Source organism: Oenanthe melanoleuca, chromosome 18, assembly GCF_029582105.1.
Source record: "Oenanthe melanoleuca isolate GR-GAL-2019-014 chromosome 18, OMel1.0, whole genome shotgun sequence".
NCBI classification, from domain to species: Eukaryota; Metazoa; Chordata; class Aves; order Passeriformes; family Muscicapidae; genus Oenanthe; species Oenanthe melanoleuca.
The window spans coordinates 8,200,914-8,228,609 of NC_079351.1; the positions used below are offsets into that span (position 1 = coordinate 8,200,914).

Here is a 27,696-nt window from a genome sequence, read left to right on the forward strand (position 1 = left end):
GCCAAGTCACACCCTGCAAGCTGAGCCACCAGGATGAAGTGCTGCCCTCGTGGAGCCACTTGCTCCATGCACTGACAGGTGTGTGAATCCCTGATTTTGGCAGTTCTGTGAGGATGCTGGAACGATGCTCCTGGGTGTTTATTGAATCAGACAGAAGAGCAGCACAGAGCAGCTCTTGAGGCTGGACTGGGTCTGGCTGAGTTCTGGCTGAAGCAGAGTGAGTTCTGGCACTCACACATTGCAACATGGCACAGAATTTCACCATGGGAACTCTTGTTGTCAAAAATCCTAAAATAAAAATGTATCTCCATAAATCAGAATAATAAGTGTTTATCTGAATCTCTTCTACAGCCATTTTAAGCAGCGTTTGGCCTGAAATAATGGAATTTATCTTTGTGAATTACTTTACGACCTTTCTTCACAGAAGGAACCCATTCATTCCAGTTTATTCCCTCATAAGCCTTGCTATCTGCCCAAATAGAGAACAGTTCAGTTTCCTACCCAGAAATATGTTTTCATCAGTTAATATCCAGGCTCCCAGCACAACATACCTCCAGAATGCAGTCTGCCACACGAGAGTCCTGATCCCCCACATTTCTGCCAGGAGACTCCATAAATTCCCTCAAGACAGGTAGTTGGTTCCTCAAAGCAAACAGTGGTGTGTGTTTTATTGCTCATCAACGCTATTATTACATCTGAAATTGTCTTGCTTTGGGTGTCAGTGCTTTTGTCAAACTTTTCAGAATTTTTATCCCAGGACTCACATGCGCAGTTCTTACAGTCCTTACAGTGGTAGACTGTCACTGCTGTAGAATAGTCTTCTGTTCCTGCAGCAGGACCAACATTGGACATGGCAATATCTAAATCAGAAAACAGAGACAAAAAAATATTTTCTACCAATTTTCTACCCTGATGTTTAGTGTCAGAGAACAGGATGGGATTTTGGGGACAAGCTCAGTCATGGATTCAGAGATATTGACTGTCAATGGCAAATTTTACACAGTATTAGGGCCAGTTCCCAGGATCATTTTTGGGGTAGAAGCATGATAGAATTCCCCCACTGCTTCCACTGTCTTTTTAGCTGGGAAGCTGCCAGCTTGGGAAGTAAGCTGAAAGATGTTTCTCTTGCTGAGCTCATCTGTTCCTGCCCTCTTTCCTTCCCCAACTCCTTGCCACAACCCCACCAGGTGTCCCTCCAACACACTGCCACATCCCAGGGCCACTGAAGCTCAGAGCTGCCATTGCCCACTCTGGGTGGGGTGTCCCAGGTGTCCCCCCTCAGACTCTCCTGGGAAAGAGTCAGTCAGTCCTTTGGGACAGGACTCACCTCACCTGACATCAGACACACCAAACACTCACCCCTCCCACAAGAGGTGACTGTGACAGCTCAGACACATCGACCTTCACCTCCTTCATTGCTCTTCTCACCTTTCAGGGTTTGTGGTCTTGGTTTTAACTGGGCCCAGCTGAGCTTTGCCCTAACAGCTCAGAGGAGCTGAGCTGTGGAAGTGCAGGGAAAAGCACAGAGCTCAAACACAGACTCACTGGGATGGGGAGCAGCAAGAGCCAGCAGCAGCAAACCCAAGGGCAGGAGGTGGGGAGGGTCCATGGGGCTCTTTGGGGGCCCAGGTCCAGCGGGGCTGGGGCTCTCCAGATCCTCCACAGTGCCAGGCCAGGCTCAGCAGCTTCCTCCCTCAGTCTTCTCCCTGTGGGCAATGACAGGCAGTGCTCAGCTCCCAGTGTCTGCTCTCTTTGTGCAGACACAGGTCACAGCTGGCAGAGCAAGTGCCAGAGAGCTGCTGCAGCCCAGGCACGGTGATGGCAGCGAGGCAGAGCAGCCTCACACTGCTCAGCTGCTCCTGCACCCTGCCAGGGCTGCTGCCAGGGCCACACTCACTGCCCTGGCCACCTCTGGCTCAGCCACAGCTAAAGAGACACCAGGACCTTCTGCAGGGAGGGGAAATCCCTCCTGGGCCTGGTGGGCAGCAGGCTCCATGCCCACGTCCTCCAGGCTCTGGCCCTGCACACACCCCTCAGTGGGAGCAGAAAATTACAGCTTCATTTGCTGTCACTGCCAAACCACTCCAGAAAATTAACTAAGGAAGATGGGTTACGGTGCATGAATGTTTCACTTGGCCTAAGGTGAAATATTTATTGTCACAACGAATTCTATTTTGAATTTAGGACATCTGATGGGAACTATCTATTCAAGTCAAATAAACTAACAGTAACTTTATATTTCTTTTCAAGACATCCTTGGATTTAGCCAGAAGTCAATTTTCAATTATGTTTGTAGGAGTTTGTATCCACAGCTCCAACAAGCCATTGCAGAGAGAGCAACCAGGAGGACACTGTGGTTGAGCTGAGAAATATCTGCAAAACATCCTAAGTGTGAAGCACACTTTGCCTTTCCTCCATCTGCTCTGAAAAAATTTTACACAGCAGCCACTATAAAACATTGGCACCTTTTTTTTACTGACTGCAGTGCATTAAGTAGAATGAAGTGTTTTCTGAAGTTGACCTCGTGTAATTTCTATTTTAAAACCACTGTTCTCAGTTACTAATGCTTTGTGTTTTGATGCTGTTTTGCTTCATTCTAACCCTGAATAGTGAGGCTGGATTGTTCATTAGTCAGGTTGGACCTGGAGAAATGCATGCTCAGCTCCAGCTTGGGTGGCAGCTTCTCCTTGGAAAGGAGGAGAGCTGCAGGGATTTCTCCTGCAACCCTTCTGACAAGTTCTCCCTTATTTGCAAACATGACAGGATGGCACTTTTGGAAAAGAAGATACTAACAAGACATGCTAAGGAGCTATGAGGAAGAAAAAGGAGTTTAGCAAACATGGAAAAAATAATTCAGTATTTACATGAACAGGAAAATGCTGTTAATACATTTATTCTATTATTTCTGAGGTCACTCACACTTTTATATAAACACACCATCAGGACCCTGTTGGGTTTCTGCATTCACACATTCATGTGGGATCACACAGAGCTCTCTGCAAGGTGCCAGTGTGGGCTACAGATGTGGTGTTATTTGTGCACAAAGATCACCAGCACCAGGAACACATGTTCTTCCCCATGCAGAAAATGTACAGCACATTGATAATTTCACTCCTGCCACAGACACTTCAGTGCCCGTTTCTGAGCGTCTACTTCAAAACAAGACAGCAAGAATTTGTAAGGGAACAGGACAGAAGGCAGAACCCTCTAAAGAAAAGGACAGTACCTCAGAAGCTGTTTGTGCCCAAGGAACCCTTCATGCCTCTTCCCTTCTCCCAGTGCCTGTGCAGCCTTTCCAAATCCCAGTTTATTCAGCTCCTCTTCCTGAGGGAATGCAGAAGTCAATCGGATCTCTGAGGATAAAGTCACTTCACTGGCTCCTCCCACATTTACTAGAACCCAACATCATAAAGAAGTGTAATTTGCATTTTCACCTCTGGAGTCTGAGTCAGCAGTGTCACAGTATATTGCAAACAAGATAAGTGATGTCAATGCACAACTGCAGTTGGAAAGCATGGAAAAAAAACCAATCAAACTCCCAAAATCTTCCCAGGAGCCTGCTTGGGAGTACCTGGCAGTCAGCCTGTCCCCCAGGCACTGCAGCAGAGATGTGAAGTGACTGGGTTTGGGATCTGCTCCCCAGTCTGGCACTACCTGCCCATGCAAGGGCTCCCTGGCTCTGTAAGCACAGGGTACAGATGAGGACAGGATCTGCTGCTTGCTTCTTTTTTGGGTGGGGTTTCTTGGGGTGACAAGGAGGCAAATCAAACTATCAAAGCAGATTTTAACTCTCAGAAAATGCAGCAAAAAACAGGGAAGTGATCTAGAGAGTGCCCAACCCTCTCCTTTCCCCTCTTCCCTTACACTCCATATTTCTCCACAGAGCCATAAGATTTTTTGGCCATGACTTGGCCTCTGCCTTTACCTTCAACATTTGCCCTTGAAATACAGAGCAATTATTTTTTTATGGTCACCCCATGCAAGCTGTCCCCCAGCCAGTCACAAGCAGCAGTCCCATCCCTGGGCTGCCATAAACTGGAGCTGGATCTAAGAATAGCATTGTTTCCTCCCAGTCCACAGTTAACCCTTTCACCACACCACTCTCTTCCAGCCTTTAGAACAGTGTCTTCAGAGGCAGCTTCTCTTCCAAACAAACCTGTGCCAGTCACAAGAACTGGGATTGCTGCAGATTTACAGGGACTAAAAGCATCCATGGGAGCAGACATCCCATGGGCTGAGCTGCTGAGCTCACTCTGAGCTGACCCATCACCCACTGCACCCTTCCCTGCCATCTGAAACAACCTGGGACTCCTCCTGGAAAATCAACGTGCTCTTAGAGAAGGAAAACATGCCTGACAGGGCAGTCTCCAGCTCAATCAGCTCCTGAAGAAACCAACAGAATCTCAGTGCTTGATGTCATCTCCGAGCACATGGCGCCAGAAATCCTCTGACGTGCAGATAAGGGAGAAAACAGCAGTGCCACTCCCCTGTCACAGCAGGCAGCAGGGCTGTGACAGTGACAGGAGTCCTGCAACCCCAGTCCAAGGTCCCTCAGCACACAGCACCCCAGGCAGGAGAGAGCAGCCCTTGCCCCATGAATCCACACCTGCCCTTTTTCTCTGGGGCATCACCTGCTGATGCTGGTTCTTCACTGCAGGTGCTCTCAAAGGACAGCCAGGAGCTGGGAAAGGCAATGCACTGCACTCCCTGCTGGTGAGCTGAGCCCCTGCTCTTGCAGAACCAGGAGGGAGCCCTGTGCAGGCACTGCTGCACCCCAGCCCCATCCCAGGCATCTCCCCACAGAAACTGGAAGTGCCTGTGCTGCTGCTGTCACAGCTCTCTGCATCTTTGGCTGCCCTGAGCAAGAGCAGAGCCTTGGCAGCTGGGAGGGCTCAGCAGGAACCCCTGAACTCACTAGACAGGAATCCAGGAATCTCATGGAAAGAACAAGGGGGATTTACTAACTCCACATCTTTGCCAAAGGGGCCAGTGAGAAAAAAAGAAAAAAGAATTAATTAAATGTTCATTTTCTGAACCATTCATTGAGCAAGTTGATGCAGCCTCCTTCCCAGAACTGACAGATGTTCTCTTGACTGTTCACTTGTTTCACCTAAGAATAAGAAATGCAATTGAAATGGGAATATCAGAGTTCCTCTTGGCCTGTCCATATCAAAGTACTTTCAAAACCAACTCCTCCACCAACAGAACCTCTCTGCAAGACTGCACTCAGTCTGCCTATGCTGGACATGTCATTTCTTGGCTGCTCTGGCACCTGTAGTGCCTTTCATGCCCATTGACCTGAACAACTCAGCACCTTCCCTAGCTTCACAACTTGTGTTAGAATGAGTAAAAAGAGCTGCCAAGAAGGCCTTTATCCCTATGCTCACAAAAGAACCTAAGCAAAGTTATGTGAATATTAAACAGTCTCCTTTTGAGGCTTTTACAGGTTTTGTTGAAAGGCTCCCAGTCGAGGTAGAGAGGCAGGTTAAGAGTTGGCCACTACAGGAACAGATAATAATGGAGGTGGGCCTAGCAAATGCTAACGACATCTGCCAGAAGATCATCCTGGGCCTGCTGTTCAAACTGCCTCCAACTCTTGATTTGATCATCAATACCTGCACAAAGAGAGCCACCATCCCAGAGCCTCGAGGAAAAGGAGACAGAATAGAGAGAACAGCTGCTGCTGCTACTCCAAAAATACACCAACAGCCTTTTTGGTGTTTTAACCGTGGGCGGGAGGGACTCATAGCAAAAGTTTGCCCAAAAAGACAACTTCTGCAAAATAAACCTGTAAAATCACAGGGGTGAGGTGGACAAGCACTTCCAAAAAACTAGACAGGGAGCATGGGCCTGCTTTGTGTGTAGAAAGAAATGAAGCAGGTCAGAATTGGGTCCCAGAGAGAGTTTGTAAGCCACAAGCTCCTTTTAAGCTAGTCGTGAGATGAAACATACACTTCGAAACAAACCGCTGGAGAGTCGTGCCAGCTGACCCACCAACAGGGAGTTATTTGCAGGACTGGACTGTAAGTTTGTTGTTATTTGGGACACTAAGTGAGATTGAAATCTCTCTGTCAATCATAACATCAGAGCTGGAGGCACTCATTCTCACGGTGTGTTGTGTCCACTCACCTTTCTTTATGCCACAGGGCCAAATCATTACCCAGGTGTTTCCGATGCCAAACGAACTGCCAGTGGATGATTCTTCACCAGACATCTACTGGGCTGAAGTCATGGGAGAAAACAAGCCTTGGATAGAGTTAAGATTACCTTCACCTCGGTGCAGTGTTGGACACAGGCAGCTGTGATGCTCATCCCCACCACCAGATGACGATCACATTGGGAATTGCAACCCATGATGGATAAAGTACAGAGCATTGGGGAGACCCAAATAGCCAAATGATCTAAAACACAGTCCCAGCTGAAGGGCCAGATGGGCAATTGGCCAGTTTGCACCCATTCATTTTAGACTATGAGGTTGCCCTGTGAGGGAGACACACCATGTCTCAATGGGGAGTGAAAATTTAAAATCTCAAAAACCCATTGGGATCTTTCATAGAGGTCGCTGATGAGCACCCTGCCTAGAAGCTGACTGGAAAACTGATCAACCAGTCTGGGTAAGTCAGTGGCTGCTGGGTAAACAAAAATTAAAGGGGCTGCATGAACTTGTAGAGGAACAGTTAGGAAAAGGCAACCACTAGTCTTTGGAATTCCCTGGTGTTTGTCATCAGGGCCGGGAAAGGACAAGTGGCAGCTCCTCCATGATCTCAGAGAAATTAACCAAGTAATTAAAGACATGGAGCCTCCTCAGCCAGGAATGCCCTCCCTGCTGACGCTGCCCCAGAATTGGAATTTGGCAGTTATTGATATAAAAGACTGTTTCTTCCAGATTCCCTTTGACACTGCCATTGCCCCATGGTTTGCCTTCCCAGTTCCCTCCATCAATCGAGAAGCCCCAGTGAAGGGCTACCCTTGGAAAGTTTTTTCACGAGGCATGAAGAACAGTCCCAGTACCTGCCACTGGTATGTTGCTTCATTGCTGTCCCCAGAGCATGCCAAAGTGAGGGAAGCCATCACCCTGCACTAGATGGATGATGTGTTCACGTGTGCCCCCGATGACGATACGCTACAGCACGCACTTGATCTAATTGTCAATGTTTTGATTGCTGCAGGATTCAAACTCCAAACAAAGCTCAATAGATGCCCCCTTGGAGGTATCTGGGGCTCCAAATTAACAAGAGGACCATTACGCCTCAGAAACTGACAATCAGAAACAACCCAAAAACGTTAGCTGATCTCCACCAGCTGTGTGGGTCCTTAAATTGGGTAAGACCCTGGCTGGGCTTAACAACAGAAGACCTAGCCCCCCTTTTCAATTTATTGAAAGGCAGAGAGGAGCTGAGTTCTCCTAGAGTCCTAACCCAAGAGGCCAAGTTGGCACTGGAGAAAGCTCAAGAGCTGATGGCAACAAAACAAGCTCATAATGCCAGACTTGCTATTTAAGTATATTTTTTTGGGAAGACTGCCACACCTCCATGGCCTGATTCTCCAGTGGGACCAGGGTCAGAAGGATCCACTCTTGATAAGAGAGTGGGTATTCCTCAGTCATCAGCGATCCAAAAGTATCACCAGGCCACAAGAGTTGATGGCTGAATTGACCCGGAAGGCCAGGGCAAGAATGCGAGAACTGGCGGAGTGTGATTTCACATGCATACCTAATATCAGGTAAGTTGATGAAAGAAGTTCTGGAGCAGTTGATTTGGAAAAACAAGGCACTCCAATTTGCTCTAGATAACCACCCAGGACAAATTTCAATTCACAATCCTGGACATAATTATTTAATTCGGCATTCAAATTAGTCCCCAAGGAAAAACAAAGTCGGAAGTCATCAATGCTCTGACAGTTTTCAGAGATGTATCTGGAGCATCCCACAAGTCAGTGATGACCTGGAAGGATCCTCAAACTCAGCAATGGGAGACAGATGTTAAAGAAGTTGAGGGCTCCCCTGAAATTGCTGAGTTAGTCGCAGTCCTCAGAGCCTTTGAGAGGTTTTATGAACCTTTTAATCTAATCACCAATTCGTCTTGTGTAGCAGGGGTAGTATCTAGAGCTGAGAATGCAGTTTTAAAGGAAGCCTCTAATCCCAACCTCTTTAGGTTGCTATCAAGATTAATTAATCTTGTTTCCCACCAAGAGCAACCTTTCTATGTGTTGCATGTGAGGTCACACACTGACCTGCCAGGTTTCATTGCGGAGGGGAACAGAAGAGCAGATGTTCTGGCCACCCCGGCTGAGATGCTCAACCTGCCACACATCTTTCAGCAGGCAAAGTCAAGCCATCAACAATTCCATCAACATGTACCTGGCCTGTTACATCAATTCCATCTCACGTGGGACCAGGCCAAAGCCATTGTAGCTACAGATCCCAGTTACCAAAGGTACACAGCACCGACCTTGAGTGCTGGTGTAAATCCAAGAGGCCTCAACAGCTGTGAGGTGTGGCAAATGGATGTGACTCATGTCCCACAGTTCAGCAGGATGAACTATGTCCACGTTTCAGTAGATACTTTCTTCAGAGTAGTCTATGTTTCTGTCTACACAGGGGAGAAGGCCACAGATGCACAAAAAGACCTAGTGCAAGCCTTCTATGTGCTGGGAATCCCTAAAGGAATTAAAAGAGATAATGGTCCCATATATACCTCCAAGGCATTCTGGGAGTTCTTGCAGAAATGGGGAGTGAAATATAAAACAGGCATCCCCCAGTCCCCCACAGGTCAAGCCATCATTGAGCAAACACATCAGTCGCTCAAGAGAGTCCTAGAGCAGCAGCAGAGCAATACCACCAGCGATCCACCACAAATTAAGCTCTGTAAGGCCTTGTTTTTTTATGTTACCATAAATTTTTTGAACTGTTCATTTGAACACTTAAACCCACTTGTTGTCCGGCATGTCAACAATAGCAGACAGCTAAAATTGAAAGAACAGCCCCTAGTTTTATTAAAAAATCCTAGACAACAAAAGTAGAGGGCCCATTTAAGTCAATCACCTGGGGTTGAGGGTATGCATGTGTGTCCACCCCCTCCGGGTTTAGAGGGGTCCCTCAAAAGTGGGTCAAGCCTCACAGCCTCAAATCCATACCAAGTTAAGGCCAGTTCAACAAAAATATAGCTGTGGCTTCCCTCCACAGACATAGGCACCAAGGAACTGGAAAACCCAATCTTCTACTTGATTGTGTCAATTATCCCCCACTGTTCCTTTTCCCAATGATATGTCAGACCTTTTTAATTAATGTGTACCCTGCCTTTAATTTCCTCTACCCAGAAGAACATAATCTTGTTTCTTTCTTAGGCATATTGGTCCTAGAATGTTCTCTGGGTCAGAGATCATGCTTTTAAATGCCATTTGGATCCTGACTCTCCTGCGCCAGTCCTCACAACCGTGGATCATCCCTCAGCCAAGAAAGAATGTGTGGGTCACCCTAGCCCAGGTCCTAAAGCAACATCACATATGCCTGTCAATGGCAGCCACTCATGACCCTTTGTCAACACCTGCCTGCTGAGGATTCCATTTAAGCCTAAAGAATACCTAGAAAGTTTAAAAACCCTACAAGCACAAATCAATTCCCAACAACCCACCAAACCCCCGTTGAACTTTCTTGTTCTTATAGTAACATTTACTCCATAAAAATGCTTGTGACAAACCCTCTTATTTTATGGAGAAATTGGATCAAGAAATTACCTGTGGCTACTGAAGAATCCTAAGAGTTTGAAATTTTGGGATCCTCCTTTTCCCCTTATTACGTTCAGTTTGTGTATCAGCCACACCACAGAAAAGAATTCTTTCATGAAGAGATAACCAGGAATATAAACTTACAAAATCGTGCTGCTATAGACTTTTTGCTTCTTGCACATGGCCATGGGTGTGAAGACTTTGAAGGGCTCTGTTGCTTTAATTTAACATCCAAAAGTAGAGGTGTCCACACTTCCATCAATAAAATAGAAGACCTCATCAGAGACATTCAACCAGAATCCAAGGACTGGCAAAGTTCCAGCTTTAAAGTATGGGGACTAACAGAATGGATAGCTTCTATTGTCAGGACCATTCTGTTGATTTTCTTAGTTGTATTTCTTATTTTAATTGCCTTTTCCATTCTAAAGAAAGCTGTCTTAAAGACAACCCAAGATACCACCTCTTCCACCAAAGAAGTCAATCATGTAGCAGTATTAACATAGCAGTCCTGGTGGAGAAATGTGTACCCCAATCAGAATCTATTCCTCAACACCACAACTCTGCAACATCTCCCTCTTTTCTGTTTAAGAAGCAATGTGTTTCTGGTTAATGGTATATTCTGCCCAAGTTAATGGTTTGGTCCAAATTATACCCTCCCACCCACCCGATGAATCTACCCTGAATTCCCTGTCAATCCCACTTTGTGTCTAACCCCTGCTTGGAATCCCTTTTTAGAAATCCCCTAAAACTGGACATTTCATTCTTCCATGGGACCCAATTTCCACCCCTACCTCTCTCATTGGATAATGCTTTTTTGAATCAAGTCTTTTACCCCCCCTCAGAATTTCTCCAATTTGCTGATTATTTGTACTGTCCCCTGAACCTCCCCCATATTTCAACTTGCGTTTTTGTCTTTTGCCCGCAAATAACCCAGAGTAATAAATCCTCTTTGATTCTATGCAGTACACCTCTCCCCTCCTCCTTGTCTCCTCAGAGCTCAGACTGACAGCCAAAATAGGCTGTAGAGCAATGGCTCCAGCCACACCTCAGTTCACCTGCTCCCAGAGTGTGACCTGCTCAGCATGGGGCTGTAGTGGCAAAGTGAGCGCAGCTCCGGCTGGTGCGTCACTCACTCCTCTTACACAGCTCTACTCTCCCAAAAGCTTCCTGCAGTTTTCTTGAGAGTAAAAATATAGAAGTGCAATTGGGGTTAGATTCTACGTTCGGAGGAAAAGTCTTTGTCCTTCTATTTCTTCATTCATTCACAGTCTGGCCTTGCTACAGGAAACCTTAGATTTGATTTATTGATTATTAACTACACTCCTCATGATAAAATACACCTGACAACTGGATCATCAATACCACCAACTCAGTAAACACCTAGCCTTGGAATACCTGAATGGTAAACCCTTCAGGAACACTTGATTGCATTCCACCACATTAAAATCAAAAAATTGCATCAAATCAGATGAGAACTGAGTTAAGAGTGAAAAGCCCTAAGTGGGGAAAATAATCCTCTCCAACCTATAAAAGCATTGATTTTCTTTGCCAAATAAAAGGTAAATTTAAGCACAGAGGCCCTTCAATCTTTCTAAAAATTAATTATTAAAATTATGTGGATGTTTTACATTAATCATCTTTCCTTTTCAATTTAACTGTACCAAGTTCAAGAGGGAAACAACATCCTATATCCTTTGAGATTTCCTGCTGGAAGTGTCAGCTACAGATTCATGGGGAACTAAACCATGGAAAAAAAGAATCAGCAAACATTCACATTGCTTCAGGGATTTGCTTTTCCACTTGTGCTGCCACTCAACATCCTGATACTAAATTTGATCCAATGCAAAATCTGAGGGTTTATTCCAATCAAGTGGGAATGGGGAATGATTTAAAGATACCAAGAACCAATGGGATCCCTGAGAGGCTGGATTCATCACACACTCTCTAAAATTGCCTGATTTGGCAGGAAGATTGACACCAGAGTTCTGTTCAGCCTGGGGGAGGAAGGCCTCAGTGACCCAATGCCATTGCTGAGGGAGCTGGACACAGCCCCCCACCCACCCCTGACCCCTGCACAGGAACAAACACACAGACACATCCTCAGCCTGCAGCTGGCAGCAAAATCAAATATCTCTTCAAAAAAACAAACTCTTCCAGTCCAACCAACCAGCCAGCTGTGCAAAAGGCTTTGTTGAATCCAGAGATGACCTGAGAATTAAAAAAATGCAGACACCTGGGTGCTGCTGTGGCATTTCCAAGAGAAAGCCATGCAGAGGGCTTGGGAAGCATTTCAGAGCAGTTCACACTCTCAGTCACAGAGAGAATTCAGCTGGTTTCAGCCTGTGCTGCTGAGCCAGCCACACACCCTGGGGTGCCTGCTGTCTGCAGCCAGGCACCAGCAGAGGATGGGGGCTCCTGGTGCTGCTCACACAGACCTGGAGCTGGACAAGAGTCACAGTGCTTGGGGAAGGTGTGGCTGTGGTGAAGGTGTGGCTGTGGTGAAGGTGCATTCGTGAAAACACAACAGTTTGTGAATCCAAGAGCAGAAGATCTCATGGAAAAGCAGTCTGTGTTTGCATGGTTGCTGTGCATCCTGAGAGAGGAGGAGGAGGAGGATGCTGCTGACAGAGAGGTTTTCTTCCTTGGAGATGGTTATCAAAGATGTACAAGACTTTCTCCTTCAGGAGCCTGTCTGCCTTGTCTACAAGCTGCAGAAGGGAAATAAAAAAAAGAAATAAAAAATCTGTGAGGCCAGCAAAGAAACTGGAAGATTCAAGTTAAAATTATAAACAAAATGCCTGTATTTGTGAAGTCCTCAAGGCACCTCCCCTCTCCCATCTGCTAGTGAGACTGGTTTTGTGTGCCTCTGCAAGCACTTGTGCAACTCCTCTTGAAGCAATTTCAGACTAGAAAATTTAATCCTTTGACTCTCAGAAAGAAACAACCAGCATCAGTTTCTAGGGGATGGAGCAGTTCAGTAACTGAGAGGAGTCTCAGCCTCAGGCATACACAAGGTGCCAAAAACACTGGAGCCCATGGACACAGGATGGAGGGGGAAAGTGTATGGCAGGCACAAGAAGTGTCTGTACAATCTCCACAGAGCCCATCCACCTCTCTCCATGCACACTGGTTTGCAAAACAAACCTCCCTCCTGGATGCTTTCAGGGAAATAGTCCTCCCTAAATTACAGCTGGCTCTGTAGTGGGCAGGGCTGAGAGAGGGAAGCACTCCCCTGGAGGCCCTGTCAGCCCATGCCCAAATGTCCATCAGTGTCCTGGCTGGGACACATCTCTCTGTGCCAGGGCAGCTGCACAGCAATGCTGCAGTCTGGGACTGCTCCCAGGAGCAGCAGCCCATGGAGGGAAGGCTGAGCCCTGTGATTTCTTGGCCCTGCCAGTGCTTCCCTCTTGTGTCAGGAGGAAGCAGGGAGGAAATTCCTTCTGGGCTTATTTTGCATAACAGAGCCAACCCATGGGCAGTGCCACAGCAGCCACGGGAGGAGAGTTCATTCCAGCTGTCAGCCCAGTGAAGATCATGAGGAACTGCATGAACAGCACAATGGGGATGAGATCCAGGAGGAAAACACTTTACTTCCAGGTAAATCTTCCACATCCACCCACAGGTAACACACAGTCTGTCAGACTGTACCTTGGCCACGTGGCTGCCAGCAGTAATACATGGTGCCCAATCCTGTGCCAACCCCAACAAACAGGAATGCAAACAAGATGCCAATCCGCATGCCAGGGCTGTTCTTTTGGCTGGTGAGAAATTCAGGATTACCTGCAGAGCAGAAGAAAACAGAGCATCCAAGTGAAGCAAGCAGGAGTGCCAAGCCATGAGCTGCCTCGTGAGCACCACACCAAGGAACTGGCCCCATCTGAGAAAGAGAGAAGGAACTGATGAATCTTACATGTGATACCTGGTATAATGCTCACTTTATCAACATTCATTGCAAATTGTTGTCACCCCATCACAACAGATATCTTTGAACATCAATCTAATCTGAAATAATCAACAAGTGGTATGAGACCCATCCTAGATTAAGTGCTCAAATAAGGAAATCCACTTTGACTGGTTTTTAAAAACCTTTTTGTTCATGACCTAAGGAAGATGACAGGGGTTTCTACCATGAATGAAATTTCAATATATAAATGTCACCTTTAGTTGACAAATATCCTCTTAGTCTGGAGGCAAAGTCTTATTCAGCACTTACAGACAAGGTCAATTCTTGGGAACCTGTTCCACACCCATCATGTGCCCCCTTCCCTCAGCATCCCAGTGTCTGTCACTAGATAATTACAGGAACCTGAGCCTCTGGACATCTCTTTCCAGGACTGGACACGTCCACTTGCCAAGGCAAAGTCTCTGTGACTGAATGGCTGCAGCATCTGTGGATCTAAGTTATGAATGTACAGGACATCTCCCCACCTATGGAAAACTCTGTTCAAATCAAGCTGTCTGGACAAACCCCTCTCAAAGGAAAAGGCAAACAAACACAGGAAGAGATTAACCTGGAATTCCCTCGGCAGGAGAGCCAAGTGGAAGTGTCTTGAGTTTTGGACGCAACTTCTGGGTGTAGAAGCACTTCACTTCAGGATTGTATCTCCTGGTACCTGTCTCTGCCTCACAGCAAATAGTCTTCTCAGTACTGATGTCACTACTTGCATTTTCTGAGAAAGATGAAAGGTAAAAACATAAATAAATATGGATCCGGTAGAAGATCTTCAGTGGAGGGCTAAAGGTGTTGAAGAGGTCAGTAAATTTAAAAAGTGGATCATGTTGCACAATGTGTTGGAGATTGCTGTGATTGCTATGAGCTAGAGATGTTTCATTCCCTAACATTGCAAATCAACCATTGTCATTAGATTTCCTTCTCACCAAATATGATGAGTTCTTCTGGGAATCAAGAATGAAAATATTTTGAGAAGGTAAGGAAGTTTTCATATGCAATTAAGAATAATAAAACATCTGTAAAAAGCTTATCATTACCTTTATCCAATAAAAATCTACTCATGAATTTTGCAGCTGCCTTTTGCCCACAGGAACCAAGGAAAAGGAACAAGCAAGTCCAGGAGCTCAGTAAATCTCCAAGACCCTGGAGTGCATCTCCCACCAACCCTGCACCCCACTGTGCCATTATAGAGCTTATTCTTCTTCTCAGAGAATCTGCAAACCTCCCTCCTACCTTCACCTGTACATCCAGCCCTTCCCCTCTCAAGGGGTACAGGCATCCCTGTCTACAGCAATTCCCAGATTTCACTGTGAAGGTTTCAGTGTCACCCAAGTTTTACACAGCAGTGACAGCATGTAGATATTTTGCAGTGGAGAGCATAAATAAGGAGAGAAATGTTTTATGGTAGCCAGAAAATAAATACAGGTGAAATTGTCAGGCTAAATAAAAGCATACAAAGGGGAGAACTCTTTTTATTTGTTTTATTCTGTCAGGAAGAAAACTAGAAAGGATGTTCTAACTCCAACAGGAGAGGTGATAAAAGCTGTTCTCAGAGAACCAGCTACAGACAGAAATGTCACTGACTTGGATGGAGCTCAGCCAAGTCACACCCTGCAAGCTGAGCCACCAGGATGAAGTGCTGCCCTCGTGGAGCCACTTGCTCCATGCACTGACAGGTGTGTGAATCCCTGATTTTGGCAGTTCTGTGAGGATGCTGGAACGATGCTCCTGGGTGTTTATTGAACTGGACAGAAGAGCAGCACAGAGCAGCTCTTGAGGCTGGACCTGGGTCAGGGTCAGTTCTGGCTGAAGCAGGTGGCACTCACACATTGCAGAACATGGAACAGAATTTAACCAGGAGAATTGCTGTTGCCAAAAAAAACTCAAATAAAAGGAATCTTTATAAATCAGAGTAACACGTGTTTATCTGAATCTCTCCTACTGTAGTTTTAGGCAGTGTTTGGCCTGAAATAACGGAATTTACTTTTGTTAATTACTTTATGCCTTTTTTCACAGAAGAAACCCATTCATTTGACTTTATTCACTCACAAGCCATGCTAACTGCTCAAATAGAGAACAGCCTACCTCCAGAACGCAGGATGCCACACGAGAGTCCTGATCCCCCATCTCTCTTCCAGAAGATGCCGTAAGTTTCTTCAAGACAGAAATTTGGCTCCTCAAAGCAAACAGTGGTGTGTGTTTTATTGGTCACCAACTCTATTATTACATCTGAAAATCTGTTGTTTTGTGTGTCAGCAATTATGTTAAAGTTTTCAAAATCATTTGCCCCAGACTTGCATGTGCAGCTGTTACAGTCCCTGCAGCGGTAGACTGTCACCTCTGTAGAATAGTCTTCTGTCCCTTCAGTGCCAACAGTGGACATGGCAATATCTAAATCAGAAAACAGGGACCAAAAAAAAACATTTTCTACCAATTTTCTACCCTCATGTTTAGCATCAGAGAACAGGATGGGATTTTGGGGACAAGCTCAGTCATGGATTCAGAGACATTGTCTGTCAATGGCAAATTTTACACAGTATTAGGGCCAGTTCCCAGGATCATTTTTGGGGTAGAAGCATGACAAAATTCCCCCTTCCACTGCTTCCACTGCTTCCACTGTCTTTTTAGCTGGGAAGCTGCCAGCTTGGGAAGTAAGCTGAAAGATGTTTCTCTTGCTGAGCTCATCTGTTCCTGCCCTCTTTCCTTCCCCAACTCCTTGCCACAACCCCACCAGGTGTCCCTCCAACACACTGCCACATCCCAGGGCCACTGAAGCTCAGAGCTGCCATTGCCCACTCTGGGTGGGGTGTCCCAGGTGTCCCCCCTCAGACTCTCCTGGGAAAGAGTCAGTCAGTCCTTTGGGACAGGACTCACCTCACCTGACATCAGACACACCAAACACTCACCCCTCCCACAAGAGGTGACTGTGACAGCTCAGACACATCGACCTTCACCTCCTTCATTGCTCTTCTCACCTTTCAGGGTTTGTGGTCTTGGTTTTAACTGGGCCCAGCTGAGCTTTGCCCTAACAGTTCAGAGCAGCTGAGCTGTGGAAGTGCAGGGAAAAGCACAGAGCTCAAACACAGAGACTCACTGGGATGGGGAGCAGCAAGAGCCAGCAGCAGCAAACCCAAGGGCAGGAGGTGGGGAGGGTCCATGGGGCTCTCTGGGGGCCCAGGTCCAGCGGGGCTGGGGCTCTCCAGATCCTCCACAGTGCCAGGCCAGGCTCAGCAGCTTCCTCCCTCAGTCTTCTCCCTGTGGGCAATGACAGGCAGTGCTCAGCTCCCAGTGTCTGCTCTCTTTGTGCAGACACAGGTCACAGCTGGCAGAGCAAGTGCCAGAGAGCTGCTGCAGCCCAGGCACGGCGATGGCAGCGAGGCAGAGCAGCCTCACACTGCTCAGCTGCTCCTGCACCCTGCCAGGGCTGCTGCCAGGGCCACACTCACAGCCCTGGCCACCTCTGGCTCAGCCACAGCTAAAGAGACACCAGGACCTTCTGCAGGGAGGGGAAATCCCTCCTGGGCCTGGTGGGCAGCAGGCTCCATGCCCACGTCCTCCAGGCTCTGGCCCTGCACACACCCCTCAGTGGGAGCAGAAAATTACAGCTTCATTTGCTGTCACCTCCAAAATTTGCTTTCACTTTCAGAAAGTTAACTGAGGAAGATGGATTATGCTGCATGAATGTTTCACTTGGCCTAAGGTGAAATATTTATTGTCACATCAAATTCTATTTTGAATTAGGAGATCTGATAAGAAATGCCTGTTGAAGTTAAATGAACAAACAGTAACTTTATATTTCTTTTCAAGACATCCATGGATTTAGCCAGAAGTTATTTTTTGAACCATTGAAATAAAACTGACACAACTTTGTGATGTATGTTTCAGTAAAATATTTGCCAAATAAATAAAAAAAAAATTATAGAAAATTCTCCTAACTTTCCTCACCAGACTAGCTCTGGATAACACAAACTGCTTTGTTCCTGGAACCTTTTCATCAACAGCTTTCATTAAAACAACTTTTTTTGCTGTCACTACCTGCAAAGTACCTTGAGGAAGTTTCCAAATTAGTTATACCACAGAAGTTAATAATTTTCTCAGGTGGCCTGTACTGATCTAGATCTGCTGAGAATTCTACCCCATTTCCCAGAAACAGGTGACCCAGGGGATCACAACCCACAGGACACGCCCATTCAGGCTGCCAGCTGGTGCAGTGCTTGAGACCAGCTGCAAAATTTCCTGCTCAATAAAACCTGGCACAGCTCAGGCTCTTGACACCCCTGTGCAGGATGCACATCCAGGGAATTTTGGCCACAATAACCCCTTGCTATGCTTCAGGCTGGGGACAGAGTGGCTGGACAGTGCTAGGCAGGACCTGGGGCACAGATGGATGGCAGCTGGACATGAGCCAGCAGTGTGCCCTGGTGGCCAAAGCCAATGGTCCTGGCCTGGATCAGGAATGGTGTGGCCAGCAGCAGCAGGGAGCTCATTCTTCCCCTGGACTCAGCACTGGTGAGGCCACACCTTGAGTGTCCAGTTCTGGCCCCTCAGTTCAGGGAGGACGTTGAGATGCTGCAGCACATCCAGAGGAGGGAACGAGCTGGTGAGGGGCTTGGAACACAAACCCTGTGAGGAACAGCTGAGGGAGCTGGGGTTGCTCAGCCTGGAGAAAAGGAGACTCAGAGGTGACCTTATCACTGTACAGCTCCCTGAAAGCTGGCTGTAGTCAGGTGGGGGTTTCACCAGGCAGCACTGTTAGAACAAGAGGACAAAGTTCTAAGCTGCACCAAGGGAAATATAGGTGGGATATTACGAAAGAGTGTTTTGTGGAAAGAATCATTCTTACTGGACTGGTCTGTCTGGGGAGGTGGTGGAGTCACCAACCCTGGATGTGTTTAAAAAAGACTAGATATGGCACTCAGTGCCATGGTCTAGTTGAGGTGTTAAGGCTGGGTTGGATTTGATGATCTTGGAGGTCTCTTCCAACCTGGTGATGCTGTGAATGCTGGGCAGAGCTGAGTCCCTGGCACTGCTCCATACACACCCTCCAAGCAGTGCTCTGTGCTCCTCCACCGCCCCATGAGGGAACTCTTGCACTTTATACACAGAGCTCCTGCTCACCTGGACAGTCCTGCTAGAATTTCTTCTGGTCCCACCAAGTATTAATAACAATCTCTTCTCATCCTCATACCACACATTAAAAAAAAAAAAAAAATTAAAAAAAAAAAATAAAAAAATTGATCCTCTTTTTAGTTATTTCTCCCTGACCATTCATATTTCACCCATCACTTTATCCCATTTCCTGATTCCCAAAGCACAGTTAACAATGCCTGCCCCTCCTACCCTGCAGATGAGCAGAGTTCCAAGGGGTTGACATCAATCTTGGAACCATAGAAGCAAGAGTTTGGAAAAGACCATCAAGTCCAGCTGTTAATACAGCACTGCCAAATCCATCACTCAGATCATGTCCCTAAGTGCCACCTCCTCTTGTCATTTAAATGCCTCTGGAGGCTTTATAACCCAGGGCACGTCTGCTGCACAGAACAGCTGCAGCACATCTGGCAGAGTTATTTGCCCAGAGGTTAAGATTTGGGTTTTCCCCAGTAGCTTTCAGCCTGAGGTCTGTACTTTGTATCCTCATTCATTTGGTTCTCTGTCGTGTGGTCTTCATGCCCCTCTCCTCATTCTGGTCAAAGGACATCTCCCTTCCTCTTCTCTCTGGTGACATTCCCTCCTCCTCCCCCCTCTTCTCTTCTTTTTCCACAGCCAGAACACGGTCCACCAAATCTCTGATCTCCCTCACTGATCTGTCTTCAAATCTGGAGACTCTCCAGCCGTCTGGGCCATCTCATGCCACCAGTTTCAAACTTACTTCAATAAAACACTCAAATCTAAAGTGAAACATATTCTTTGGACAGAAAATATTTTTCATCCAGTTTTTTTTTGCCTGCTTCCCTTCCTTTTTCAAAGTAATACAAACTTTTACTTGTCAGAGCTTCTGAAATTTTCTGCAGATTTTCTGTAACAGAGTAAAGCCAGACCCTAAAAGCAGATCAGGAACAAGAAGCAGGTGAATAAAGGAACAAACAGGAAAAGCTGGAGTTCCTTCAGCAAACACCAGCCACTCATACCCAGCTTCCCCCAGCTCAGACCTGACCCACAAACCAGCCCAGCTGACATCCCCAGCAGGAGAAAACTGGATTTGACAGGAAATCTAAGCAGAGCCCTAACAAGGTCCTCTGGTTTGTTTTTGAAGGGATCCATTTGAGAAAACATCACCACCTGAATCTCTCAGGCTTTTCCTTCTCCCCATAGTATGATGGCAAACAAGACAATAAATAACTCCAGTGTTTGCCAAGAGAAGGAAATCCAGTCTCCAGTGCAATATGGCATCAGTTCCAGCAGGGCCAAGGTTCTCTCACAAAGATAAAAATCTTATGACCTGGAATACTCTGACCCATGTTTCCTCCTACTCCAGCACAAATTAAACCAGTCCACTGCCTTTCCAGAGTGTGTCCTCAGGCTTTCTGTCTCTGGCACAGGTTCAGTGGGGACCCCCAAAAGCAGAGCCCCCAACACCCCCCAGGAGCCAGCAGAGCAGAGCTGCTGCCCCAGGGCTCACACATGCTCCCCTCTGCAGCCAGCCATACCCACAGTCATGGACACACAAAATCCAGTGCTGCTCTCCAGCTGTAAAAACACTGCATTTCCTCACCCCTTCTTACTCTTCCAGACACATACCCTGGGCTCCATAGCTTCAGGAGGAATTTAGTCTATGGTTTTATGGTTAGAACCAGCCTGGTGGAACAAGACACCAGAATCTCTAAAATATTTATCTGGCACCCTGAGGGTCCTATGGAGAAGGGTTAAGTTGCATTTGAAGGAAATAATACTACTGAAGAAAGTAAGGCAGCAACAGAATAAAACTCAAGGAACTTCTAAAGATCCTACAGATTTTATTTTCTACTCTAAGTTCTTTTCCAGAAAAGGAGAAGTATTTCTGTAAGATAATTTTGGTATCACTTTCTTTATCACTTTTCCCTCACTGGTCTGCTGTACACAACTCTCAACAAGCCTTTGCAACAACAACAAAAAGAAATAAAAATAAACAAAAGAAAACAAAATCATGTGAGGGGATAAAGCAGCTCTTTCCTGCAGGACACTGTGGTTCAGCTGAGAAATCTCTGCAAAAAATCCTAAGTGTGAAGCACACTTCAGCTTTCCTCCACCTGCTCTGAAAAAAATTTTCCACGGCAACCATTATAAAACATTGGCAATGTTTTTTTTACTGCCTATAGTAAATATATATAATATTCTACATTAAGTAGAATTAAGCCTTTCGCTGATTTAACTTCTTCTACTTAAAAACTACTGTCCTTAATTACTAATGCTTCATGTTTTGGTTCTGCTTTGCTTCATTCTAACCCAGAACTGCGAGGCTGGATTGCTCATTAGTCAGGTGTGACCTGGAGAAATGCATGGTCAGGTTGAACCTGGAGAAATGCATGCTCAGCTCCAGCTTGGGTGGCAGCTTCTCCTTGGAAAGGAGGAGAGCTGCAGGGATTTCTCCTGCAACCCTTCTGACAAGTTCTCCCTTATTTGCAAACATGACAGGATGGCACTTTTGGAAAAGAAGATACTAACAAGACATGCTAAGGAGCTGTGAGGAAGAAAAAGGTTAGTGCATATGGGAAAAAAATTCAGTAATTACATGAACAGAAAAATGCATTAATACATTCATTCAGTTATTTCTGAGGTCCCTCACACTTTTATATAAACACACCATCAGGACTCTGTTGGGTTTCTGCATTCACACATTCATGTGGGATCACACAGAGCTCTCTGCAAGGTGCCAGTGTGGGCTACAGATGTGGTGTTATTTGTGCACAAAGATCACCAGCACCAGGAACACATGTTCTTCCCCATGCAGAAAATGTACAGCACATTGATAATTTCACTCCTGCCACAGACACTTCAGTGCCCGTTTCTGAGTGTCTGCTTCAAAACAAGACAGCAAGAATTTGTAAGAGAACAGGACAGAAGGCAGTACCCTCTAAAGAAGAGGACAGTACCTCAGAAGCTGTTTGTGCCCAAGGGACCCTTCATGCCTCTTCCCTTCTCCCAGCGCCTGTGCAGCCTTTCCAAATCCCAGTTTATTCAGCTCCTCTTCCTGAGGGAATGCAGAAGTCAATCGGATCTCTGAGGATAAAGTCACTTCACTGGCTCCTCCCACCTTGATGTAACCCAATCTCGTACAGAACTGTACTTTTCACTTTCACTTTTGGAATGCGAGTCAGCAAAGCCATAAAGCAATGCAAACAAGACAAAGTGCACAACTGCAGTTGGAAACATGGAAAAAAACCAAAAACAATCAAACTCCCAAAATCTTCCTGGGAGCCTGCTTGGGAGTACCTGGCAGTCAGCCTGTCCCCCAGGCACTGCAGCAGAGATGTGAAGTGACTGGGTTTGGGATCTGCTCCCCAGTCTGGCACTACCTGCCCATGCAAGGGCTCCCAGGGTCCGTAAGCACAGGGTACAGATGAGGACAGGATCTGCTGCTTGCTTCTTTTTTGGGTGGGGATTCTTGGGGTGACAAGGAGGCAAATCAAACTACCAAGCAGATTCAAGTCCCAGCAAATGCAGCACAAGTTACAACAGGGATGTGATCTGGACAGTGCCTGACCCTCTCCTTTCCCCTCTTCCCTTCAACTCCATATCTCTCCACAGAGCCATAAGATTTTTTTGCCTTGACTTGGCCTCTGTCTTTGACACACAGAACTCTTTTTTTTTTTATTGTCACCCTGTGCAAGCTGTCACCTAGCGTGACACAAGCAGCAGTCCCAGCCCTGGGCTGCCATAAACTGTAGCTGGATATAAGAATAGCAATGTTTCCTCCCAGTCCATAGTTTACCCTTTTACCAAGCTGCTGTTTTATTGCGTTTTCATCTCTATTTTTATCATATGATTCACAGACAGAAAGTCCAAACCCGGAGTTTCTGCTTGCATGTTATGCTCCAGGAGAATAGGAATATTCCTGGAAGGATTCATGTGTTTGGTTTATGCTGAGCACTGCAGCACCTGCAGTGAAACTCAATTTCAGGGGTTTATTTAGCAGACATACAGAACTGGTCAGCCTTCAGTTTAATCCCTGTGCTGCACACCCACACTGCCCCTCCAGTGCATGTGGGTAGCTCACTTTGCTCTCACAATCCCAGCTCAGGATAGCAGCAGCTGTGTGTTAGAAAAATGCTCCAAAACTGAGACATTTGTCTGCCATTTCACTCTCATGTTCCAGGCTCAGGATATTAAATTGGAGACCTTTACTTAAAAAGAAACCAAACCACCACCACAACCAACACAGCCAAAACCAAACAATACAAGAACAAAGCTTGCAACAAAACTCCCTGTTTCCCTTATCTTGTGCTCTTCCTTCAGGCAGGGCTTGCTCTGGCCTGGAAGGATCACCTCCAGCATGAAAATAAGGTTTCTACATTGCTAGAGAAGTTGAATATTGACAACAATAAGTCATGAGGTGGGTAATCATTGCCAGGGATGAAGCACAAAGTGATGTAGCCACTCTGGCAGTAAGCCCCAGGTTCTGCAGTCCCTGCAGTTACCTGCCCTGGCTCTCAGCACAGTCTGGCACTGACTTCACAGGGGAGTTATACTCCAAACAAACACCTGTGCCAGTCCCAACCAGTCCCCAGGGCCACCTCCCACCAAATTCACACCCTAAAGCAACCCCAGGCAGCAGAGTCTCACTGGGTGCCACGGGCTGGGCTGAGCTGCTCAGTCAGGACTGCCTTAACATGTTGTAATGTGTGATGTGAATTAGCACAAGGAAACGAGCTGCAGTTATGGAATACAGCACAAAAAAATGCCCTTTGGGGGATTTGGGGCTTCCAGAAGATTGCTTGTTTGGAGGAATTGCTAACAGGACAGAACCCTTCACTAAAACCCAACTAAACTAAATAGCAGCTGTTCTAAGGCAAGCTGGCAGCACTAAAGATATCAATATCCTGAGAAAATTACTCAAAATTTTCATTTTTCTTTTGTCTTGATTAATATTTCACAGTCTCAAGAACGGGATTTGGCAATACCAAACCACATGAGTTGTTTCAGATTTGCTTCTTCCTCAGAGACACAACACTGAGTTCCCCTGGCCCAGCTGTAACGTGATTGTTTCATTTTCAGTGTTCCCTCTGAGTGATATCAAATTCCTCAAACATCTGCTTTCTTCAAGCATAGGGCAGAAATACAGAGGTAACATATGCTGCCTAATCTGGAGTTAACTGGAACAAGCAAAGATCTTCTGCACCCAAAAACTTCTTTAAGTTTTAGTTCGTACAGTTTGCACTCTATCCTTTGACTATAAAGTGTATGATAAATAGAAAAAACATTAGTAATCCATGTCTTCAGTAAGGAGTTTCTCCTCATTAATTAAATTGTATTTGTATTGCAATAATCCCAGGAACTCCACTCCTGAACAAGGCTTCATTTTGACTTCCAATAGACAATCTCCAACATGGCCAAGGAATCTTATACTTGATCCATCCTGACAGCACAAAATCCCTTCTAGCTGAATCCAGAATTATCAATGTCAACTTTAACCAGAAACTCAACATGATAAATGAACCAGAAGATATGAAACCAAATACTGTGGACATAGAAGAACCTCAGTTTTTCTCAGCTATATGCATGATTACAATAAGTGTTTTGAGTTCCCTTTGGTTTCAAGCAACTGGAATATCTTCTATATCGTATTTCATGTTCCGGGAAATGGAAAGTAATAAAGCAGATGGGAAACTTGTCTCAGCCTTTGTCCCATGAGACTGTTGGTCTCAGTGTGCTTCATCACTGATTTTGGCTTCCAAATCTTACTTATTTACAGAACGCCCTGTCATGTTGTGAGGAAGTCCCCTGTTAATCTGATCCATTAAGAAAATGAGGAAATTTATGGCAGGAACATAAAAAGGATAACCCAAATGGTTTATGACAGCCATTGCAGGGTCATAAAATGCTCTTGATTGGCCAAGTCGTTCACCAGTCAGGCACCACAAGAAAAACCAAAGCTGTTTTCTGGCTTTGGTTAAAAACTCACCCTACAAATTTGAGCATATATATTCTGCTTTGCTCAGAACAGTGAGAAGAGAGGCTACTGGGAAAACCTCTTATATCTTAGCACCAGAGAATTACAGCAAAAGGAATCAATAGCTACCTGACATGCTGCAGGCAGAAAGAGCTTGTGCCAAGCCCCAGGGACACCTCATGAGGAAGGCTCTACTTTCAGGAGCTGCCCTGGAGGCAGAAGAGCAACCAAGGGCAGCAATGAGATTAATTTCTTAACCCCATGGATCAATGGACAGCAGACAATTTTGATCTTTTGCTTAGAATCATTAAGATTGGAAAAGCCCTCCAAAATTATGAAGTCCAACATTTGACCAAACTTCTTTGACTTCAAGGCTGTGGTCAGTGCCAGAGATGCAGCCACAGGGCTGAGCCTCCTCTGCTACAGGAGCTGCTCCTCAGTGTCCCATGGGGTAGCACAGCTCAGGGATCCCCTCCTGCTCTGGGCACCATGTAAATCTCAGAATGGTTTGGGCTGGAAGGGAACTTAGAGGTGCAGATAAAGATGTAGTCCCACCCCCTAGGGACACATTCCAGTGCACCAGGGTGTCCAGAATCCCATACAGCCCTGGCCTTGGACACTTCCAGGGATCCAGGGGCAGCCACAGCTTCTCTGGGAAGCCTGTGCCAGAGCCTCAGCACCTTCAGAGCTAAAGAACTTCCTCCTAATCCCTCATCTAAAGCTGCTCCATGAGTCTGAAGCCATTGCCCCTTGCCCTTGCCCTGTATGTGCTTGGAAAAGGTCCCTCCCCACCTCCCTTGCAGGCTCCCTTTAGGTCTGGAATCCTCAGCCTCGTTAGTTCCCAGGGCTGCAGGGCCACACAGGCAGCTGTGCTGGGCAGGACCCCATTGCCAGAGCACAAACATTTCACCAGCTTTTCTTCTGATGGACATGGAAATGGTCTGATGTCCCCTGCTCCAGAAATCCACAGGGTGCTGGATGAGGCACCATCATCTTGATATTATAAAAACTTCCTCCAACAAAACTGACAGCACAATTAAATGGATGGGTGGAAGAAATTCAGGTGATCTTAAACATCACAAGGCAACAAGGCCCAACCCAGAGCTGCCCACCAAGGGTCTGTGCTGTGGCACACAGAGCAGCCCCAGTGGCTGAGTGCCTCCAAAACTCCCTCATTCATTCACTCCAGCATGATCCAATCACCTTCCCAAGTATTGGGCAGCTTCTCTTATGACTTCTCTTTTTTAATTCAAGTGGTGGGAGAATTATTTTGAAGCCTGCCAAGAAGCTGCTCTCCCTACAAGAGAAGATCATGCACTATTTGTGCTTGTGTTCCATTTCACTGTCAACCTGTTTAGAGCTGCAGATATTGGCTGAATGACCCTGAAACAGAAATCTCGACTGGGGACACCACAAGTGTGAATAAAGCACCTCTCTTCCATAGCTGAGTCTTGTTTTTGTATTGCTGCCAATACCACAGTTTGGGTAATTACTGAGTGGAATGCAACCAAGCATTGTCTTGCAAGAAATACACATTGGCAGCTCCAGCATCTGTGGCAATGCTCCAAAGCCCCTGCAAAAGCTGGAAATGAGCTTCCTCTAAAAGGCTGAGCATTTCTTAGAACACTCTCTTCCAAGAATGCCAAACCAGAACCATATCTGCAGTTGTGACCCTCTGAGCTCAAAATGCTTTGATGTCTTTTCAGGAGAAACAGCCCCCTTTTCCAAGCATTTGTGCACCCACTGTGCATGTCCAAGGATTTGACTGCTATGGCACAGTTGGTACCAAACAGCATCCCAGAGATGACAATACACAGAAGCAGAGATCCAAAACCCCTCTGGTTTTGCAGAGACACAGCCTGAGATCAGCTGAGTTGTCAGAGCAGGTACTAACAATGCCAAGGTTTGGGGGTTGATCCCAAACTGTCCATTCACTTAAGAGCCGGACTTCATCCTTCTGGGTCCCTCCAGCTCAGACTATTCTGTGATTTTGTGAACCAACAAGATTTTGGGCAAAGCAGTTCAATCTAAACCAATCTTATCTAAAACAAGATTCAAAGCTGTTGCAGTTATTATGTGGAGACTGGCACCACCATCCCTCTTTTATTAGAAACTTTCCATGCCTTCTTTCAGTGTATTTTTATTTGACAGCTCTAACTCCTTTTCTTGCAGGCAGCTCTGACTCCTTCTCCCCTCTCTGCATGACTGGCTAAACCCCAACCTGTCCCTTTCCCACCTAACCCTGTCTGTCCCTCACACAACATCTTCTTACCTTGTCTGTCCCTTGCATGACTGCATGTCCCTTCCTCCTCACAGCACAGCCAGCAGACTCTGGGTCTCAAGCCCCAACTCAAACTGCAATTTTTGGCTAGCTAACCCACTCTTTTATAACATCCAAACTCATTGGGCACAGATGTTCCCACTCCTCAGCAATTAGTACAGGTTTAATTCAGATGATGCCTTCTGTACTGTCCTTTCAACCTCTCTTCCTACACAAAGCCTTCTGTGAAAGGAAACTGAACTTATCAGGATAAGTTGTTTACTTACTGTGCAGCATCAAAGCTAGCTGTTGCATCTGTTCCTTTGGTAAAAGTAAAGAAAAAGATCTTAAAAGAGAAAGCTGAAAATTAATTCAGGATGGGACCCACATTTTTCTTTGATTACTCCCTGAAAAAAACACCATGGTGACCTTAACAAATCTTTGTTTCTCAACAGCTAAAGAGGATATAAGGAATTTCATTTTTCCCTGAAATACCAGGTATCTGAGCCCATGAGACAAAGCATGCAAGTTATGTAGTGTTTGGTTTCCAAATCCCACTTACCTGCAAAACCTCCATTTTCATGTTTGCAAGGAGCTCCCTTGCTAATCTGGTATCCCATTAAAATACTGCATGGCATCATTTATTTCTGAAATACAATGAGGGCCATAAAT

General features: G+C 46.0%; 1 protein-coding gene across 5 annotated transcripts in view; it reads right to left on the reverse strand.

The window, feature by feature from the left end:
• Positions 1 to 21,919, reverse strand: part of LOC130260360 (T-cell antigen CD7-like) — a 38,908-nt gene extending 16,989 nt beyond the window's left edge. The window contains exons 1-9 of one of the 5 annotated variants that reach the window (XR_008841769.1): positions 21,748 to 21,896; positions 16,773 to 16,933; positions 15,764 to 16,069; positions 14,238 to 14,396; positions 13,507 to 13,603; positions 6,130 to 12,434; positions 3,227 to 3,324; positions 1,546 to 1,706; positions 552 to 860 (exon numbers count right to left, since the gene is read on the reverse strand). Coding sequence is in view for 4 of the 5 variants with exons in the window: in XM_056505660.1 (XP_056361635.1) it covers positions 552 to 860; positions 1,546 to 1,609 (373 nt within the window). In the remaining variant the exon portion in view is untranslated. Of the gene's footprint in view, positions 1 to 551; positions 861 to 1,545; positions 1,707 to 3,226; positions 3,325 to 6,129; positions 12,435 to 13,506; positions 13,604 to 14,237; positions 14,397 to 15,763; positions 16,070 to 16,772; positions 16,934 to 19,303; positions 19,567 to 21,747 lie in introns of those variants that run through there. The other 4 variants (XM_056505659.1, XM_056505663.1, XM_056505660.1 and 1 more) reach the window with 4 other exon arrangements.
• Positions 21,920 to 27,696: the final 5,777 nt, after the last annotated feature.